Source organism: Bombus pascuorum, chromosome 7 (assembly GCF_905332965.1).
Source record: "Bombus pascuorum chromosome 7, iyBomPasc1.1, whole genome shotgun sequence".
Lineage (NCBI taxonomy): Eukaryota > Metazoa > Arthropoda > Insecta > Hymenoptera > Apidae > Bombus > Bombus pascuorum.
Genome location: NC_083494.1, coordinates 12944765 through 12967507, shown reverse-complemented (window position 1 = coordinate 12967507; position 22743 = coordinate 12944765). Strand labels below are relative to the sequence as shown.

General features: G+C 35.9%; 3 protein-coding genes across 3 annotated transcripts in view; 1 reads left to right on the top strand and 2 right to left on the bottom strand.

The window, feature by feature from the left end:
• Nucleotides 1-513: 513 nt before the first annotated feature.
• LOC132908736 (15-hydroxyprostaglandin dehydrogenase [NAD(+)]-like) lies at nucleotides 514-12600 on the bottom strand. The gene is made up of 7 exons (XM_060963014.1): nucleotides 12367-12600; nucleotides 7448-7568; nucleotides 6502-6625; nucleotides 6005-6111; nucleotides 5724-5897; nucleotides 4960-5114; nucleotides 514-3742 (listed from the first exon to the last, which is right to left on the bottom strand). The coding sequence occupies exons 2-7, from the start codon at nucleotides 7538-7540 to the stop codon at nucleotides 3628-3630; spliced, it is 768 nt and encodes a 255-aa protein (XP_060818997.1). The 5' UTR covers nucleotides 7541-7568; nucleotides 12367-12600; the 3' UTR covers nucleotides 514-3627.
• LOC132908710 (fasciclin-2) overlaps nucleotides 11853-22743 on the bottom strand; it is a 237751-nt gene continuing 226860 nt past the window's right edge. Inside the window, exon 7 of the mRNA XM_060962969.1 lies at nucleotides 11853-11884. Within this exon, the coding sequence (XP_060818952.1) occupies nucleotides 11868-11884 (17 nt within the window). The 3' untranslated portion in view covers nucleotides 11853-11867. The remainder of the gene's footprint in view (nucleotides 11885-22743) is intronic.
• LOC132908746 (kelch-like protein 10) lies at nucleotides 14021-20951 on the top strand. Its single transcript, XM_060963029.1, has 9 exons — nucleotides 14021-14550; nucleotides 15221-15558; nucleotides 16272-16603; nucleotides 17087-17271; nucleotides 17739-17950; nucleotides 18724-19059; nucleotides 19846-19968; nucleotides 20267-20434; nucleotides 20724-20951. Exons 1-9 carry the CDS (start codon nucleotides 14324-14326, stop codon nucleotides 20897-20899), a joined length of 2097 nt encoding a protein of 698 aa, XP_060819012.1. The 5' UTR covers nucleotides 14021-14323; the 3' UTR covers nucleotides 20900-20951.

Below are 22743 nucleotides of genomic sequence, written 5' to 3'. Positions count from 1 at the left end.
GAAGATTGATAAAAAGCGAGGTTACGTATCGTGATTGCATGTCATTCAAAGCTATGTTGAATCTTTCGCCGTAATTGCTACTACAGTGCCAACATCGTTAAATAAAAAATTAGAGAAAGCAGCGAAATTAGTAAAAAAAAAGGAAAAAAAACAGAATCAAAAGAGCAAGCGATAAATTTAATACAAGTTGAATGAAACAAGAATTTAAAAACTCAAGTCGAAAGTTGGACAGCTACGTTTTCGATATGTCAAAGTCACGTGTAGTTGTTTGTTTTTCTCTCGATTAACTCGTATATTTCATTTTCACTGGCTATCTATGAATCATTGCATTAAGAAAAACTCACACAAAGAAAACAAAAGAAAAAAAAATCGCTAATTGGGAAAAGAAATTTATTAGGAAATCCATTTAATTGGAATATTTGACGAGGAAACAAACTTTTTACCTTCGCAACTTAATAACTTTAAGGTATTTAAAGTAGCCTAATGTTGATACTATAATTGAGTTCTTTCTGTAAAAAAAAGCTATGCATTTTATTGGCTAGGCTTGCAACATACATTTCCAGCAAATTATAACAATTTCCACTAGCTATCGATCAAACGTCGTGTCGATAAAGACCGTGCGATGTTATATTTAAAGGTGCGGCTGATCTTCGATTTTAGATCCCGTGGATCTGCTCGTTGCTTCTCACATTATACGTAATAATCATGTAATAATAATAATTTATATAACGATTATAATCTTTCAAAAATTTACCAGCTATTGTATTGCTTTTTATTATCAAAAATTTCGAGAATTTTTCACATAACGGAGAACATCGTAGTAAAAAATAATATGAATATAATGTTAATTGCTAAGTACGATGATGAGGACAGATCCTTAATTTGATCAAAGATAGACGAGGGATAGATTGCCAATTTTCAAGAGAGTATAATCGTTCCGAAGAAAATGTAATCGGGACAATAGAGATGTTAAGGATGTTCGATGGAAGAATGGACGATTAGAATGTATAATAATTATGATTTTGCGTCGAAGACGTCGAGTTTAGGCCTCGATTTTACTGCATCTAAACCTAAGTTTCTTCGTTTCTTCTATTACATTGGTCGTCCCTGCGTTTACAAATTTGCATAAAATATTACACGCACGATTATCATTCTATTCTCGGACAAGTCGTTTTAATCGGTTTCTTTCGTGATAATGAATATATCTTCTCGATCTCTTCAGTCGAAAATTTGCATAAAGTAATCGCAAAAGAGAGACTCGATCTTACGCGATTATCGATTTTATTTTACAAATGTAAAAAATTGTTAACTTATGGATGGAATGAATTTTGTTCAGTTTTTTAACATTCTCATTATACATTTATCAATATCGTATTAACATACTGGACTGGGACATATCGAGTCACGTCTCTTTGCAGACACTTTGATGCGTAATGTACTGTGATCGAGCTATTAGAACGGAGTAGTAGAAAATTTAAAATGTTATTTGATCTTGAAAACTACCATTGATTTCTATTGATATTCGCTCTTACTGTTAGTACATTATACGATTGCTTGCATCCAAGTTACAAATTGGACAGTTTACTGTGTTTGAGGTAAATTCATTTATTTTAATTTTAAACGGTTAATTATCATTATTATTATTATTATTAATATTATTATTAATATTATTAGTATTATTATTTAGTTCGAGTCGTTTTATCGCTTTTTCTTGCCTTATTACATTACTATAAGCCTAACTTAAAAAACGCTTGTACATTTTGAACAGTGAAAACTTTTCAAGTCCAAAGATCAAAACCTTGTTCGATTTTTTTAAAAAATGGCGCAGATTATGTTACGTATCTTTACACGAAAAGTGTTACACTCCGGGAAAAATTGATTAATGATAGTAATCGTCGATAACATGAAATTTTACTTATTTTACTATTCACAAAATATCGAACAAAGTTTAGTCTGAAACCTTCACCAGTAAAATATCTAATTGGATTGTGTATCTATTATTAAAAGATGGGGGATAGGTGCCTTCGAAGGGTTTAGGGAAGGTGTGATAAAATTTATCGTACACCTCTTTAAATATTACTGCGAACCATTGTACATGACTATCTAAGAAAAATTCTTTGATTTTACAATTATTTATGAAAATGGTTAGAAATCTGTTGTGCAGAGTCGCGCAGTATAACAAATATGTATAAGTAAAAAGTGTTGAGGATATATTTTACAAAGTATCGAGTCTTATCGGGAACACATGGCAATTGTTAAACGATATAAATTCCAATGCGGTGATTCTGATTTTTAATTTTCATCGGAAACGTTGTTCGTTCGATCAACTTTCGATTCACAGCGTATATTTAATTATTTGTCGGAACGACATTCAACTTAACGCGTTGATCGCCAAGGCAGTTCCAGCCGAGAGTTCGTTCGAAGAAAAAGTGAAAAATGTTGGTTTGACGTGTTAGATATACAATTTTAGTTTCATTTCTATATCACGTGATTGTTTACATTTTTAGAAATATCACGCTTTTAATGCCTTAAGAAGATTTAAAATTAGTTTAAAATCTTCATTGCGAGTAAGAATTTTTGTTGAATTTTCTATCAGCTTGTCAGAACCATTAATTTTCAAAAAAGCGAACTACTCGCTAAGATAGACGTAACACGATTATTCAATTCAATTATATCATAATATCCCAATTCATAAAAACTATAAAAATCTGAGAACTATTAATCAAACGATAAAAGCAGGCGAAATTTTTCATTGTTAAAACGATTGAGTAATTAACAATCGTGTGTTTCGAATCGATTTTCTCAAACAATTGATGTTTCCCTAGTTACGTTATCCGTCTGAAATGAACTAGGACTCTCGTAGAAATGATAAACGTTAAACATATATCGCTCATTTATTGCGATAATTCTCCCTTTCCACGTACTGTTATAGAAAGAACGATTCGTATAAAATATATAAACTTGTTTTTCTTGAACTGCTTACATCGTTATTTTTCAATCACGTGGTTGTTGTAATAAATGAATACAGGGTAACATAGAAAGTGCTCGATTTTTATGTAACGTGTATAAATAACGTGGCGATAAACGCGTTAATGAAAAACTTACAACAATGCGTGACTTCTTGATGTATAGATTATCATTTGCTTCTTTCGATTAACATCGTGACGTGCCATTATTGAAAAATTTCCTGTGAATTCCCATCGAGTACACTCTCGAAGGAAAATAGGAACGGACGCTCGAGAGAATCCCGTTAAATTATCATATTATGATTAGAACGATCTTTATTCTCTCTAAATCTAACACGAACGTATAACAACGTAGAAATAAACGTTCTTATCGTACTAATTGCCTTCTGTAATCTTTGGCAACACAACTGATGCATCCTTACACTTAAATGCGTGTTCTTGATCCCGCATAGCATTTCGCGCTTCCTCGATGATCGATCTATAGATCGTTAACTAGAATCTCCGGTAAAATTTGAATTGCAATTGAACTGATATTGAATTGCAATTTCGTTTTCCTTTTCTTTTTTGCGTGTTTGTAGCGATGATGAGAAATTTTTTATGGTACGGCACAGCTATTTGAATTCAAGCGAGTAAATTCACGCGAATCATAACAGTTAGGATCTTAGTTTTTCGGGAATGTGATCTCGTGAGCAGGCTGGTCCTTCTCCACCAGCCAGACGCTTCCACTTTTGCCTGTGTTTAGGATCTGGATCAGCGCTTTAGCCACGTGCTCTGATCTGCAACATATTAGATCGTTTAGTGAATTTTATAATTTTTGTTTATTATTTTAATTTTATAATCACGTGTAAAATATTCAAAATGAAGTACCCGCCATAACTATTCGTAGGTTCAACAAATGTCTACACAGACAGTTCCTATTCAGTTCTGTTGTATAAAGATATAAAACTGGGTAAAAATCTACAGTCCGTTAACGATGTTTCGAGGCGAATATGAAATTATTCACTGAATAGCTGTAAATGTCTCAACATATTTACTTTTGACTAGTCACGAGTAAACTTGTGTTTCCATGTATAGAATTAAGTTCGCGTATCTACGATAATAGATGTATAAGCATTTTAATAAATATTTTAATATCTGCGTCCAAAAGTAATTTCCTTAGTTCATTAAATCTGGCTAGCTAAGGCTACCTTTTATTTTTTCTAAACGAGTTTTCTAAACGATAAAAACGATACTTCTTTTTATTCTTAAATTTGCATCGATCCATAAATATTTTAATTGTTCCAATAATGTACAGAATGCAGGATGGAAACATAACTTCTGTTAAAAATATAAAAGAACAAAGACGTAGCATTATCCTATAAACGTTAGAGTAAAACGAAATCTGAAAATTAATTGTTACTCTTCTATTTTATATTTGGAAGATTGTTGAAACATTCCATTGAAATTGTGGGATAAAACAGCGTTACAGTAGAACTCTGTGGTGCTTTTACAATCGAGATTTTAAAAATGTTAGTTTGAGCCAACTACCAGTGTTCCCAATAGCATAGAAAAAACGAATTAATAAGAAAGAGAAGGAAATAATTTGTTATTATAGTCTAACGACAACTATAGTTAAATAATAAGAGCTTGTGTATAACATCGATCGTATATGTATTTATAAAACTGTAACAGCCATTTCGCGTAATTTCATTTTTCCGCTATATTGTAACATCTATAGATACGTGGATATATGGTAATACAGAATATTAAGCTCAGAATAAATGCACGATAAAATCAAATTAAAAATTGTTTGTTATTTAATGAATTTAATCTAATGTTTGATTAGAGATTTTGAATAAAATAACTTGATAGTCAAAAGCTAGATGATGACATAAGAAGCTATAAGGAGATTGTGTAATGTCTTAATATTAATATTATCCTAACGTTATCGTTCTATTTGATAAAGAGTATGAATTACAAGATATTTTATTATCATGATTAGAAGTATTATTACCTTTGAGGAACTGAACTGGCGACGTCACGGAGCCAAGCGTCTACGTATCTAGCCCAGAGCAATTGTTTACTGACATCTCCTAATAATTTGCTATCTGTCGCGCTGGGGCATAATGCCATCACCTTCACGCCGGTTAAGTCCACATGGTATTGGTGCTATGGCAAACAACAACAATATCAAACTGATTCCCACGATTTCCAATCTTATAAGTTAGATCAAAGATAAACAATGATTTTTATACGGAAAGTCTATACATGTGGATATTTTTGAACAAGTATCTTGGAGATTTTGCTTGAAACTTTCTGCAAAAAAAGGGTTTGAATCCATCGAAAGGTATCGTAAAATAAGAACATAAATGCATCGATCGATCTTTATCCTTGTGATATCAAACTTTATAGATTTAAATAAAAATGAATCATGATGTTCGTGTACAAAAAGGAAGTCCAGAATTGCAAAATAAATACATGTATATGTATAATTCTATGCTTTTTGATAAATTGGATACAACGTAATTTATGACATTCATGTAGAGTAGTGTCCTAAATTAAACAAACGTAACATCTCTCGAGGGAATCTCGCGTAATGAGCATGCATATGTAGATAAGTACGTATCTATAAACGGAAACTACATGTTACTAGAAGATTATTTATCTGTCGTATTTTTCCATAATAATTTTCTACGTTCATATTTTTAGCTCATAATTTATTTAACGCGTAAACTACGAATGCAATTTTATTATTAATCATCGTCAAAGTTGATTTACCCCGAACGCTCTGGTGAAGTTGACGATTGCCGCCTTGGTAGCAGAGTAAATTGGAACACTCGCATAAGGGTTGATGCTGACGTTGCTTCCAATATTAACCACTATTCCGCCCTGGCCACCCCTGTCCGTCCCCATAAATCGCTGAGCGAGCAAAGTTCCGCGGATCACGCCATTCTGCAATAATTTCAACAAAGACCTCGTGCAGATAAAACAGAAAAATCAGGAGGAAAAGAAAAGAGCGGCAAAAAAGTTTAGGAAGGTGTTGAATATTAAATACTCACAACGTTGATGTCCACTTCCAGTTCCCAAAATCGATCGTTCATTATTCCAGCGTTATTAACAACGATATCGATGTGGCCGAACGTCGCGAACGTTGTTTGAAACGATTCTGCGAATTAAAATCAATACGTCACTCTGACGTAAATTAAATAACTATGTAAATTTAATTGTGATTGAATTCTACAAATTGAATTTAATCAAGTATAATAAATTAAATACACTCGTGTGTGTGTAAATTAAATATTAAAAGTTATGTTTTGCATTATGAATATTGGATATTAATGTAAAATCTCAGAGAGTTTAATTTTATTCACTATGGATCTTGGATGATTAGAGAATGATTACATCTCTATAAATAAGTTACACGAGTGTTGACAGGTAGAAAATAAACGTATAATTTCTACTTTAATGACCGATAAATCAAATAGATCTTTCGCATTATACTCTGAAGATTTACGTTAATATTGTAATAGGAAAATATTAATTCAGAGCTTTTTACCCTCGAACTGCGAATAGTCTGTGACGTCGCATTGACAGAAGATCACACGGTCTTTCCCATGTTCCGTAGACAAAGTTTCCGCTAATTTTTCACCCTCTTCTGAGTTTATATCGCATATAGACACCTATATATAGAAAAATATAATATCTGTTAGAATAGAATAGAATTTTATATAATAATGTTTTACACGTAATGCGTGGTAAAAGGAGACATTATTGCCAGTAACACGACGTATTACTATTCCGTAGAAGTCGGTCAGAAACCAAGATAAAACTTCACTGGAGAGCGATCTAAATATACGCGAGATAATTTTTAGCATAAGGCGTCGAAACATTCATGGAACGGTATACATACTAAGTCAAGGTTACATCCTTAAGGAGGTTTCGCGAAATATAACTATAAACTCTGTTGGTTCTCCTAAGTCCTCTATTAATACGGCTTTTTTATAGATACTACGTACTATGGGGTAAACCCATACCGCTATTTCCCTTAATGAAAACAGCACTGTAAAAATTTCATTGCTACTTCACGCTATCATGATCGAAAATACGAAGATACTTTCATTTCGCATCATTTGATTTCTCCTTTTCTTTCTCTTTTGCTGTTTAAGAATTTTTCATTTTGGGATTACGAAGAGTATTTTATACTTTTTAATCGTATTTCAGAAAAGTGATATATTTTAAGATAGCTGAGATAAATAAAATCGGAAGAGACATTATTTAAATTTTTCCTTCCGTTTATGGAAGGAATTAAAAATTTGTTTAAACAGATAGACAAAATTACATACTTTTGGTTTTTGTGAAATTTAATAAAAGCTCGCAAGAAACTGTTTCGTAGATATCAAACACGATAATTTTTTAAATTAAACGGAAGCTATGGAAATATTTCTCTCGCGTTAGTTCTACATTGAATATTTTCCTTTTTCTCTTTTTTTTTTTTTACTCACCATCGCGCCTTCGTTTAATAATTCTACGGCGCAAGATTTACCGATACCGGAAGCGGCGCCCGTCACCAGGGCAACTCGCCCTTTTACGTCCATCTTCTACAGGCCCTTGTCAATTATCCGTCTGTAAATGAAAAAAACATGATACCTATATCGTTCTTGAATAAAAATAAACGTTTCGTTCTTTCAGAAATTATTTGAGAAATATTTACAATAGTTGTTTAACGATATCATCACGTAAAAAATTTTATACACCTTGTATAGTTTGAATACACCTAAACAAAAACATTTACGTGGTTCGATAGTAATTCTTTTCAATCGATAGAGATCAAACTTCTAACACGTAACATGTTGTTCGAAATATTCACAGCGAAATGTAAGGTAAATACGACAAATTTTCAGACAATGTGCTTTTTTCAGAAATTTTACACATTTTTCATACGTGCCTTTTATCTCTTTAGAATTTATAAAATTTTTATGAAATATTAAAATTGTATGCATCCATGTAACAGCAATAATCTTGTTACAGTGCCAATGAACTTTGCAAAAAGGATTTTTAAATTGTACAAATCGTTTAAATATTTTTACGTATTACCGTGCATCGACTATCGAAGAAGGTTTCTAACTTTTTGAAGAATTTAATATTTTGCAAATCAGTTTCAAAGGAATCAATTTGAAAGGGCTGAAATCAATCCGACGCGTCGGTTTCATCTTGAATCCGTTTTGAAAAGCACGTGCAAACGACTTCTGGTCTGCCGCGACGTGTGATCGGCCACACGGGTGAAATCGAATTTTACCGTCTCGTTATAACCATTTCGTACTCGACTTCCCGACGATGGGGATGCTCGTTCGGAAATAAAGGCGCCTGACTCACTGAATCCGCTTCGAACGAGTCGTTTACCACACGCTCCGACTGCCAGACTCCCGCTATGCTATATGCCTATCGACTATGAACTGAGAAATCCATGAGAAGCTACATCGTTCAAAATGAACAGTCGTGTAATTTCAGTTTCTTAAGCTATTTTAAGTATTTCAAAAAATGAATACATACATCATTTACTATTCTTAATGGAGAAACTTGAAATCCAAAGTTTTCTTATATGGGCTAACAATCGTAGTAGTGTACGTGAAGGTTTTGAAAATTTGTATTTGGATAGTTCAGTCGGCAAAGTATCATTTTTTTAGTTTTATTGTTAATTGGGTCGTCACTTTGTTGCGATACTTCCCCGTGATTCGAAAATTTGAAAATTCGAAAATATAATGTATTTTTCATAACGATAAAGGGAAGATTCTATTATCATGGAAAATACCAATAGACTGACTTAAATCATTATGACTTTTAGGGCTTTATATTTTAATAGCAAAAGGATTTGATAATTTTAAGTCGTTTTCAAGTTGCTAATGTTTTCGATTAGGAAATTTAACGGATGATGTTTTAGGGAATTGGAAAATACGACTTTGTATCTTGGACTCTTAAAACTTTTACTTATGTGGCAATTTCGAGTCTTGCAGGCATATTTTAATAGGAAAGTGATATAAAATCTTTGAAACGTATTTGTAACGGTGGAAGTATAATTTGTGACAGGTTTGAGAAATTAGCGAATATAAGAGTCACGAAGCTTCGAATTGGAGATTTTACTGTGAGTTTACGAGGAAAGTATATGGTAAATTCTGTAAAATTGTGGTAGTTTTAACGATTCTTTTAACTACTTGAAATTTAGCATGGTTGAAACGTGATTATTCTAGTGTTCCTCGTGAATCATAGATTTTATCTTCTTTCAGTAATTTACATAATGGAAATACATTCTGTTAACTATAGTTTAAGCCAGGCAAAGTCCTGTTATGGTCACGAAACACGAAAATTCGTCTTTTAGACACTGTAAAAACACACAAAAACCACGCAGCTCGTTCTCTATCACCTTCTGTAATTTTACAAAATTGCTGAAATGAAAATTGATTGTAAAAAAGGAATTTTCGTTTATAAATAACTAAATAGAAAGAGACTTAAAATGTTCATGCAATTTCATATATATTTATAAACACGTATAAAGAAATAAATAATCAAAGAACCGAATTAAAAATCTGTCTCAACCATAATATATTACCATAAACAGCTGTATCGCTTAAGATATTTTATATATTTCCCTGTATGGAAAATCAGTCTGTTTCAATGTTGAAAAAATATCACGTATTAGATATAAACCAAACCACAAATTTTCCAAAATTTTCCATTTCGTGTCAAACGGAATTCATAAAATCAATTACGATAAAACTAACAAACACAAATTTCAAAAGGAAGAAAACGAATATCAACGATCTCGAGGAAGAATAAACTATCAAATACCTACATGCAATATCAAAGTCGACGGAACTTTCTCTCGCAAACCGCGATCCGGAATCGTGAAATAAAAAATTCACCGCGTTCTCTCGAAACCTCCACCTGACTTTCTACCACGCGCCAAATAAAAGAAAGAACAAAGGGGGCAAGAAAACGTGTAACACAAAATAAACACGCAAAGCAGAAGATACCAGCCAGCGAGTTGTGAAAACAGAACGAGAGAGAAACAAAGAGAGAGAGAACGTGCAGCAAGAGGAATTTCACGCGGGCAAAGTAGAGGATTTCAAACGCGCCCCCATACTGTCTGATTCAAGCCTCTCGCGACAGCGAAACAGCATCACGCAGCTTCGTTTAATATTGCAGACGACGTGACACGAGGTACGAGGCAGCTCGTGTGTGTCTGGCAGCCGTAGATAAACCTACGAACACGTTCCGGCCAGAGAGCATCAAAAAGGGCCGATCTAAAAAATTCACGACGAGCTCGATCGCTCGATATCCGGCTGGAGAACCGCCGCCCGTCAGAGTTTACCACGCACCTCTTCTCCACTTTCACCTACGCTGCCTCCTCGAAAACACTCGACCACCATTAACCCTGCGTGTTCCCACCGTCTTTTCATCCATAGTGCATGTACATTATTGTCCGTAAGTACTTGCACGATTCCAAATCGTTGCGGATACATCGAAATGGTTCTGGAAATTCGCGATACCGTCGAGGTCAGAGGAATTCTATGACACGGAATAATAAGACGGAAAGCAAGAATACCGAAACTGTATGGGAAGCTTCGTTCACGAGGAAATTCAATTTGGAAATTTATCAGGCATACGTGAATTTCTATAATCTCGATCAGACAAGAATAGACGTGTGAAAATAAATTGAAAACGTAGCGTACAGTCTTTTTGTTCAAGGCTCTCTTTTCTGTGTTCAGATGTTATATATTTGTACGAATGTTTTTGATAAAGCGATCAGTGTTGAAATATTATCTTTCTCTTTTTACGTTCTTAGCCCGTGTTCCTTTCTCGGAAAAGACAAGCGGTCCTCTGGGGACAAAATTTCCCGTCTGTGCGAGAAAGAATGGCAAAGAATCCAGTTCACGGGCATCGAGTGGTCCCGAGACAGCAGCCTCGAATATTCTTCTATTTTTTAAGGATACCGTGACACTGAAACTTCTCTGTTGGAGAGATGAAATAAGAGACGTCGATGGAGTTCGGTTTTATGGGACTTTTGGTCAGAATGGTAGATGCGAGAAAAGTTCAAACCTTCTCCGATGCTTTTTCGCTGCTCTATAGATTGTTTGAGAAATTTGTTAGGCTTAGAATAGAAATAAAAATTGAAGAAAATCACCCGTCAAATCATAACAAAATTATGATATATCGTATACTTCTTTATTTAATAGTATTCATCCAGTACTAGTTATACGTAATTCCACTTGGTATTCGTTTCTCGTAGGAGAATCAAACGAAGTTGGATAAATTGAGAAAAACCTGTTTTAAGTTTCAAGTTAATTTTCGCGATATGTAATAAGAAATATTTTATGGCGTAACGACGATTTAACGCTTTAATGAACGACATACTAGAAAGATTGATCTAACAATGTTAGATAAAATAAAGGGGAAGAAAAGAGGTTTGTATCCGCGGAACATAGATGATATTTCAATTTTCAGCTAACAAGTTCATTTTAGCATTTCGGATAAAAATTGTAAATTTATTATAATTTGGGAATAATTTTCACGCTATCCAGAGAAAATAAAATCAACCAACGTGATGCATCTTCGAAATAATGTTCATGTAACTCGTTATCCGTAAACACGTCGCGGGATAACTTTTAAAACTTTCACTGAGAAGACATTTCCCTCAAATTTTTACTCGCCTTTTAGCACTAAGCGGATTTATCTTCGCAGTCCCTACTTATCTATCCTCTTCAATTTTTATACACGCTTACAATTTCGTACTTCTAACGCACGATTCTTCTGGGAATTCCAGGTTTTTAAATACTTCAAAACTTTTCATACGGTCTCTTTCTTTTCGTACGTAATCGTCGTTCGTAAAATTTTACATCTTTCACGTTGTAAACTTTCCGCAGCTCGCTAAAATCCCGTAGAATCTTCGTTGCTTTCTATTTTCATAAAATGCCAAACGAAACCGCTACAATTCTACCTTCGAAATCTCAAAAGCCCAAATCCATCGAATTCGAAGCGAAACAAATTCACCAAGAATCAGGACCAAGCACCTTTAAAGTGGTTTCTTCGAATACCATCGCGATTTTACCCTGAAAATCGTAATCAACAAGCAAGGCAATAAATAAAGGCTCGTCTACGTTGCTTTGAAATCTATCTGGTATCCTCTGATAAGACCCAACATTCCCGTAGAATCGAAAAGGAAAAAACCACCACGATTCTACCCTCGAAATCAAAACCTCAAATCCAGCAGGCAGAATTCAAAGCGAAACAGATTCACCAAGAACCGTATGACAAGCATCCTTCCTTCCAAATCCACCCCTTTTGAAACTTATATCCCTCCCTTTTTATTTTCCCTCCGTAACGAGAAGCGTAAAAAAAAACTCCCCCGCACTATTCACCCAGGTACCTTGCACTTGTGACGATCCTTCCTTCGACGAATCAGCCGTCCCGCAACAGGCAGACCGCGTCGAAAGCGAAACGACCGGTCGAACGACGGCGACGGGGTGCTTTCCGAGAGGTGTGTGTGTATATGTATATATGTGTGCGTGGATGCGCGCGTGTCTCTCGCGAGTTGCTTTCCCCGACAAGGTGTGGTTGACGGCCGCGGACGCACTGGCTGCCTCTGCTCCGTCGCTTTTCACTGCCTCCCCGTGAACGCACACACCCCATAGTGCCACGATATTGATTGGCGGCGGTCGCGTGCCACGTGACTTTTACGTGAGCCACCGCGCCACGACGACCGCGACGCATGTACGCACGCATGTGCGCTTTCCTCTGTCTAACTTTCGCTATGTACATGTGGATAGGTAGCTGTGAGCGTGAGATGGTTTCGCGGGTAACGGCGAGCGCGCCCTCGCCCTCGCAAGCCCTTAACCTTCGACCGTGGCTTTTTGTTTCGAGGCCACGATACCGCTCCGCTCTGGCCCGATACGCTTCTCCATCGGCAACGACCCCGCCCTGCCGCCAGACCTCATCCTGATTACGTACGGCGTGACACTATCTTTCGGATGCTGCTTCAGTTCGTTAGCCTGCGGTTTTGCATGCGATTTTATTTTTGTGTGTCGATTAAAACAGCAGGTGTGCGACGCGCCAGCCTTTTTACGTTTTTTGGGCAGAAGGACGGAGTTTTCGGAATTTTCGGAGTTTAAGAGATCGACGTTTGGGCTTGGTGAAAGGAACAATTTGGTACGTTGCGCTGTTACTTAGTGTCGTCGGAGGGACACATCGTTCGGATTTTTCAACGGGACAAGGGACGCATGTTCTACTTTAAATTTGGACAGCGTAATTCGATAACAGTTTTCGCTGAATTTAACAGCCAACCGGTGTACAACGTTTCGAAGTAAGAAGAATCAAGCCGCGCGTTGTATTCTGTTTCGTCCATCGTGTGCGACGGCAAGGATTTGATTAATTTGATTGTCGTTGATTAATCGTTCGCAGTTGTATTTACTGCTTTCGCGTGGGTCCGTCTGCGAGGAAAAATTCATTGTCCCTCGTAATTCTCCTTTCACGGTTTTCATACCCTTTAACGCAGAATTGAATTATTTTCAATTGTAACACTTTTGAAATATACGAGCGAAAATGTTCTTCAACCTTCGTCACTACGCTGCGGACATTTATGTACTTATGGAAAATTTGTAAGCGTAAAAACGTACACAGTGTAAATAATAATATGCGATAATATAAAATAATATTTCTCCATATAAATTCCATCGTTTTAGCTTTGTCCATAAAACTATGCACGAGAGGGAACCTCAACTGCAATGACCTTGACCCGCAAAATCCTGAGTAACACGCACTCTGTTCGAGGCCTGAGGTGATCGTGGTTGAAAAGTTAGGTTAGGTTAAATCTTTCAGAATGTACGATCATAGAATCTAACCTGATCTAACCATACCTTACCACTGTTAGCGTCGCAATCTTACGCACGTGCATATGCAATTTCATTTTCAACTACGTATATTGTAATACGCGTAATCTGACAAATAACATTTGACTTTATGACTTTTCGTCGTAATTTATCAACCACGATCGTTCCACGATTCGAGCAAAGTCTACGTTGTTCGAAGACTCTCTGCTCTAGAAAATATCCGGAATTGAAGAAAATTGTAGCGAACGCCTCCTTTTGCGCGCGATCACCAGATATGAAATTATATGCAAATCCACGATCTACGCTGAACCTGGGCAAGAATCGACGTCGGATCACGATCTCGATCGCCAGTATCATGCAATTGAAAGTGACGGCGTTCCTCTGTCATGGCCGCGACTCTCCGGTGTGCCGGGGCTCGCATCGCTAACCATAACGAATACAGAGCAGAGGACGAAGAAGAGGAAGGTATCGCGGAACGCGGTGGAAAGGTCGGGGCACATGGTGGCCAGCGACGCGGGGATCGCGTGGCTCGTCCGCGAGGCGATGGACGGCCGCGGAAGGATCAAGCTTAGGAAGCTGTCACGCAGCCGAATGTCGCGGGCCGCCGTTTCCGCTACCAAGCTGAAGCAGTGCGTCAGAAAGCAGCCGGCTAAAATAAGGAAATGCATGTGCCTGCCATCCAATTACGCTCTCGTTGAATTCCCCGTGGTCTGGTCCGAACTTAGGTTTGTTAACTTTGATCCTTCCCTCTCTTAGCGTGTGTCCTCCATTCTTTTCGCGTGCTCTGTCATGGGACGTTTCGATTACATAGATGCAGAGTATAGTTGAACGAGCGTGCGAGCAAAATCGACACGTAAATCGTGCTCGATCGAGGATGGGATTTTAGCAGCTGGATCGTTGGGTGTTTTGCTTGATTTTGCCATTTAATGGTGGAATTATCGAGCTTTGTTTCATATTCTACTTTGATGTAACGTTCGTTGATCGTTATAATTAAAGTGATACGACTTTACGATACCTATTAACAATGTGTAGGTCAATGACATTTGTTGGAAATCTCTGACGTGTTCCACTTCGTTTACGTTATAAAACGTCTATTTTTATCTAAACGGTGCGAAAGAGATAACAGACAAAACTAAAAAAGTAGAATAACTAGAAAACAAAAGCAACGGAAAGTATACAATTTGTGTTAGATAACATCGCATATCCTAGTACTCGTATAATCACAGTTCTATCTATCTAAGTCATTCTATCTATCTATCTATCTATCTAGCTTGTCACAACTATATATATCTTTCCATTAATTTTTAGCGATTACGAAGATGTTATTGTTTCGATTACAACTCCTTTTCATGTTTGATTCATTCGTTTCTGCATTAAGACGCATCGATATTTCAGAGCAAACCAGCAATTATGCGACGGTGCAATACGATGTGCCACGGGCCACATTTTCCCAGTGCATCGCGCCATTTTATCCGCAGTCAGTCCATACTTCAAAGCGCTTTTCACTAACAGCCTGAAAGGCGGGAAAACAGAGACGACGGAAGTCGTGATCGATTCGGTTCCTGGAAAAATATTTAGTCTGATCCTTGATTACGCTTACACCGGTACGTGCAACGTAAATGCTGACAATGTCGAGCAGCTTTTGCCACTGGCTGACCAGTTCGAGGTCCTCGGCGTTGTTCAAATCTGCTGTCAGTTTCTCTTACAAGAACTTCGACCAGAAAATTGCCTGGGTTAGTAGGTGAAAATCTATCGGCGAAATATTTTAATCGAGGAAAAATATAGCAAACGATAAATAAGATACTGATTTCTCTAGAATTCTTTACGAATTTTAATGCGTGGAAGCATACACAGATATTTTTTGATTAAAGTTTCTTGCTCTTAAGACTTTCTCAAATTTACCAAAATGTTTCTTGTTTTCTATTGGAAAATACCATATAATACTATATAAAAATAGACGACGTATAAATTAGAAAATTACTCATTACGTGTTCCATCCAGGTTGTACAAATGTTTAAATGTAAACAGTTAAAGTCTAATAAAAATATTCTATATGCTGCCAAACATTAAATGTTTCTATGTACCTACGAAGGTTTGACAATTCACATTTCACATATTATATTCAATATAAATTTGTGGCTTAAAAATGAATAATTCTTGAAAATATATGTAGTTATATGCAACAAGATTTTTCTATCTTATTCTATTAACCATCGTACATGTATTTTCAATTTAATATTTAAATATTTGGTCAAATATTTTCCCTTCTGTTTTATTAAACAGATATCGTATGGACATTAAAAATTTATCAGTTTGGTAGTTGAATCATCGTTAATACCATTTTTCGTGCTTACATTTTCTACCATCGAAAACTAGCGCATTGAATATTTTAATAGGGACGCGTTTCTCTCGTTTCACGGTAATTTACTGAAATTTTCACCGGTAGGCATCTTCAAATTCGCTCGCCACTATTTCTGCCGCGACCTGGAAGAGAAGGGCCGGAAATATATTCGCCATCATTTTAAGCGGATACTGCAGGAGAGCCCGGAATTCAAAGAGCTGACGAGCAAAGAACTCGAGGCGATTCTACGCGACGACGAATTGAACGTTAAAAACGAAGAAATAGTTTTCGAGGCCGTTAAAACCTGGATCGAGCATAACGTCGATGAAAGGAGGCCCTATTTGCCTAGGCTCTTGAAATGTATGCGCTACGGTTTGATGAGTTACAACTTCTTTACGAACAATGTTCTCACATGGAAGATCATCGAGGAGGATGAAGTGAGTGTTCTATCGATCGATCGTTTAAACCTCGAGAGAAACAGGAACCTCATTTTTTTTTTTTACTGAATCAATGAATTTATTATTTTTTCTGGTAGTTATTTCTATAATTATCGTTTCTTACTTTTCGCTCCAGTAATCACTTCTCTTCTTTTCTTTCATTTCCTTAACGAGTTTCACGCAAATAAATCCATTGCATATAATCTTATAATATACATACGTATAACACGTAACACAGATTTATGTTTTTATTCTTTCTAACACCTTTACTGCGAATTGAGTTTTCATGACTTGTATCCGGTGGTAAGAAATTATTTTTATACAAAAAGAATCTGTTTCGATGTTGCAAAACTTCACACGTAGAATTCGAAAATATACGACACGAACAAAGATGAAGGAAATAAACGATACAAGTGAAGAAGAACCAAATTAATTACGACCATCGAGAACATGAATTCTAAAATACATTGTCGTCCTTTTAAGTGCTGTCAACAAGCGTTAGCTCCCGCTAATCAGTACCTGAAAGAACAAGAAGCGAAACTAGGTAGCGGCGAAATCGATTTAAAGAATCCCCTGGCCAAACCCCGTATTCCCTATGAAATCTTGTTCGCGATCGGCGGATGGAGCGCCGGTTCCCCGACAAATTTCGTAGAAACCTACGACACGAGGTACTTGATACTCTCCTCAGACCATAAAACACGGTAGAACTTCATTTAGTCGAAGGTTTAGTGGAAGAGAATTTTCATTGATTGAAATTCTAGTCGATTCCTGTCGACTGGTTCTATTTATTTGGATATTTAATAAATAAAACAGCAGACTAATAAGTCACAAGTCTGTAAATATACATTTCTGTCGACGAACTATTTGTTTTCCCATGAATTTAGATAAACGGAATTTTCTTGGAATAAAGTAAAATAAAAATCGGAATATCAATCCTTTCACCGTATAGGAAAGTGACGAAGGAAATAATTACTTTGAGATATTCCAAATTCAATATTATATGGATTGGTTGTTCCAATTACTCCGATATTTATAGATAACTATAATTAACCGATCCTCGCGTTGTCGATTTCGCGGCACGAAAAATCGTGATCGGTTCGAGACTCACACAGGCTACGTGTAATGTGAACTCCAGAGCTGACAGATGGTTTCTATCAGTGAGCACGGACGCCACACCGAGGTCCTATCACGGCCTGTGTACATTGAACAATTTGATCTACATGATCGGTGGGTTCGACGGTAATCAGCACTTCAACACGGTCAGATGCTTCGATCCAGTAACGAGGGAGTGGCGTGAACGAGCCTGCATGTATCACGCGAGGTGTTATGTCAGCGTTTGCACTCATGGTCGGTATCGTTCCCTTCCGTAACTTTTTCAGGACAATGAACCTTGTACAACGATGTGCGATACACGAACATAAAGCTTCTCCTTACATGTTTTGTTGCGTTTCCACGGACTCTATTTTAATATCAGTTTCCTCAGTAAAAAATCTATAGTTTAATTACTAATTATAACATATACGCGTGCTATAATTTCTCATTGTTATTTTTGTAACAGAAATTAATTTAAATGAAAAGCTTTTGGTCTTCCTTAACAATTCTTTGGTCAATTGCAAACCACCCTTTTAATAATATCAATTTTGACGATTATATCATATACGCGTACTGTAATTTCTCATTATTATTTTTGTAACAGAAACTAATTTAAATGAAGTTTTCGGTCTTCCTTAACGATCCTTTGGTCAATTGCAAACCACCCTTTTAATAATATCAATTTTGACGATTATATCATATACGCGTACTATAATTTCTCATTATTATTTTTGTAATAGAAATTAATTTAAATGAAAAGCTTTCGGTCTTCCTTAACGATCCTTTGGTTAATTTCAAACCACCCTTTTAATAATATCAATTTTGACGATTATATCACATACGCGTACTATAATTTCTAATTATTATTCTTGTAACAGAAATTAATTTAAATGAAAAGTTTTCGGTCCTTTGGTCAATTGCAAACTACCCTTTTAGTAATATCGATTTTGACGATCCCCAATATTTACCAAAAGATGAATGTTTCAATGTTAAAATCACCCTATACGATATGACTCATTCTCCATTAGGTGGAAAGATATATGCTCTCGGTGGTTACAATGGCCGCACCAGAATGAGTTCAGGGGAAAGATACGAACCGCAAAGGAACCAATGGGAAATGATACCACCGATGCATCGACAGAGATCGGACGCGAGCGCAGCAGCCTTACAGAACAAGATCTACATCGTAGGCGGTTTCAGTGGTCGCGAAGTTCTGAATTCCGCGGAAGTGTTCGACGTCGAGACTAATCAATGGAGTTACATCCATCCGATGATTAATCCACGATCCGGCGTGTCTTTGGTCGCGTTTCGTGACAGCCTTTATGCCTTGGGTGGCTTCAACGGTTTCATTAGACTTAGCTCTGGTAATCTCATTAATTCTTAATCGACGAAATCTTAAACTTATCTCAAATTCACATGACTCGTTTATGCTCGATTAGTTTATTCACTGACTTCAGTCACTTGATCTTTTTGATTTTAGTTGTTTCTTTCAGATTAAAAAGATATTTTTACAGGGTTGTAATCGTACAATTTGCAATACTTTTAACAATGTAAAATCGTAACAATGTAAAATATCGAACGCGACACGAAGCATTTTAGACGAGTTCATCCTCCGATGAAAATTCTTTTAAACACGTAAAAGGCTTTAATTTTTTTTTTTTTATTTTGGTTATTTTACAATTTGTCCTTATGGACATTTGGTAAAGTGTTATATCTTGTTGGTGAAGAAAAAAAAATAAAAATAAAAAATAAATATAGCATGTGGGCGGCTACCCCCAGGGGGGTGCCAGCTTCGTTTTTTTCTAAGTTATATCTTTTATGTTAGGCTTTAATGGCGCAAACATGTGACTCGATGTTACAGGAGATCGCATTAAATCGCATTAAATTTCCTGCCACGTAAAATTCAAGTCACGAAATGTTTAAACCGCTTTCGATTCCCTATTACGCAAAGTTGGAATTACGTAGCTTCGTTAGACGAGAAATTTTATTCTCGCAACTGTTTGTTAAAGAATTTCTGTTTATAATAAACTCCTAAATTCTTAGAATAGTCGGTAGAAATTTGCTGTCTAATGGAAACCCATTGCGCAGAAATCTGACGCCGCATAGGAATTAATGTTGCTGTTACGATATCGATCCTCTTGATCTTGCAGGGGAGCGTTACAATCCGAATCATTCGGAGGATTGGCACGCGGTTCCAGAGATGTTCAGCCCCCGCAGTAATTTCGCCACGGTCATCCTGGACGACATGATATTCGTCGTCGGTGGTTTCAACGGTAATTTATATCAAATACATAATTCTTCGAATTTTTATATTATCATTGTATTATATATAAAAGTATTGGTTTATGAACTCTCAAAAATATATAAAATTGTTAATCTATAAATTATAAAAATCGTAACATACTGATAATAAAAGTCTTTTATTTATTTATTTCTCTTTCTTGTTAAATCTCGTTAAGGGAACCTATAACCTTATTATTAGACAGTCTTAAGCATCCGTGAATTACTTTCGTCAAAATTTAATTCCGACCTGATCTACCTATTTATACGAATATGTCTTTTGTTTGAAAGGTTCCACGACGATTGCATACGCGGAATGTTACGACGGTGACAGCAACGAATGGTACGACGCATCGCCGATGAATTTGAATCGAAGTGCCTTGAGTGCGTGCGTTATCGCGGGCCTTGACAATGCGCGCGAATACTCCTATCACGGCAAAGCGCGAGATCTTGGTCAAGGTTATCGATCTTTATCTTTAATTGACCTTAGAATAAATCAAACTTTTATCTCGTTTTATTTATTTAACTTTTTACCTCTGTTGATCAACTTCGTTAGATTAACTTGAAAAAATGTTTAAGATAGAAACACTTTTCTAAAGGATGATTCTGAATAAATCGGTATAAAACCGATATGAAACGATAAATGTTATTAATATAGGATAACGAAGAAATGAAAAATTAATATACGTTGTACATTGCGAGACTAATTAAATTAATAGTAGTATAGTAAGAAATTTACCTTTTCTAGGTCAAGCCTCGTCGGAAAACCAACAAAAAACTATCCAGGGTGGAGAGGGTGCTGTAGAAACGAACGCGGACGTCCCCACCGAAGAGGAGGAAACAGCAAACTTCGATGAACACGTTCAAAGGGATGTCAGCCCTATGAACGAGATGGCTGAAAGTGTCGGCAATTATCTAGGATAATTCAAAGAACATTATACTTCAAATTAGATTTTCTAAAGTTTAAAAAAAGAGATACTTCGTTTGGGGAATGATCGTTACACGAATACGTGAGATTTTTGTCCTACCATCTTATTGCAAACGATATGGATAAAATCGTGCAAGAATTACAAATTATGCACAGTATATCACAAAATAGATTAATAAATGACATTTTTTACATTTTATCAAAATATAAAGAAATAAGAATGTAAATGCATGGTGGTACAAGATTCTCAATTATTTGTGAAACAAAAAAAAAAAAAAAACGTTTTGCGGAAGATGAATTTAGAGAAGTAAAATAATTAAAAAGAAAATTAGTAGCCAGAACCAGGCGTTTAGAACAAAGAACATGGTAGGTATTTAGAATGTTTCAAGTTGATCCTCTTTTTTTATAACTCGTTTTACAAAGTAAATTTTCGCGTAAGACGTTTACGCAGGTTTTAATTGCGATTAGGTCTTCCAATTTTTATCGAAAATCGCTATTTTCTAAAGGGTATTATTTTTTCTGCTACGCTATCTTTTTTTCTTTCTTTTTTTTTTTTTTTTTTTTGTAGAAGACACTTGCGCCTCGCGAAATTTTTGTCGGGTTTCCAATCCGCAAGGGTCTACGGATTTTATCGATTTGCGTAATAGCGACTAATTTATGTATTTTATTACGGCTTTAATATCTTTCCTCTCGTTTAGAATACGATTCTCACGAAGATACACCTGCATGGCTGGTTGTTTCACACGTTTACCAGAATCTTTTTCTTTTTTGAATAATTAGTCAAAATTGTTATTTTTCTATGCGCACGTTTTCCCTGTCCTGCATGTGTATCTTAACGTAGCACATTCTTTTTGGTCGAGATTCTGATACGCCTTCATCTGTTATTTTAATCGAATAAAAATATACCAATTACGAAACTGTTTTATTTTTCTGTCTTTTATAGATTAACACGCATAATATGAGAATTATCTAGAATTATCAACATATTATATGTACGTAACGTAATTCCAAAGTATTTCAGTTTTATGAAATATAATTCAAGTTGTGTCGAAATATCCAAGTTGTTGCTTTCGCTACGTCGACCATAATCTATCAGGGATATGATTCAACATTATTGGACATGGGATGATCACATCGCGACTCAACTTGGCAAGATTGATAAACGAATAAAAAATTTATAAAATAATATTCAATGCTCGATGTATAGATCCATAGGATAATTTAAATTCAGGTAATTCTGTTAAGAACATAAAGACAAAATTCATTGTAAAACAACATGGAACGATATAGAACAAAAGGATGAAACTATAGAATCGGCAAAAATAACAATAAGACGCTGAATCTTTTTTTTTTTTATTAATCTATCTCATTTTTGTATACGTAGATTTATTCACTTTTCATATGCATTCATATATTATGTATAGTGTATACATTGCTGTTACTTGTTCATTGACATTGCGTTACCGCAACTACAAACGTTCTTCATCGATTTAGTTCCCCTCCCTTTATCTCCTTCTATCCTCCTCTCTTTTCTCTATTGTATTTTATTCACCTCCCCTCCTTCCGCAGTGAACCATTCGATCGACGATCGTTTCGCATTCCAGCGACATTCGAACATATCGTTTCGATTACGACGCTGCTGTTTACGATTGTTCTCGTCCAACGAATACAGCGACGAGATCTATCGAAACGATTCCAACGATCGTGCAATATCCAGAGAAGAAGAATCGCGATCGGTCGGCTGGAAAATACCGTTTTCCATCCAAGTCGCGTACTTCTTTCATTCTCCTTTATTTTTTCTCCCTTTTCTCAATCTGCTCTAACGAACGTTCGCGATTCG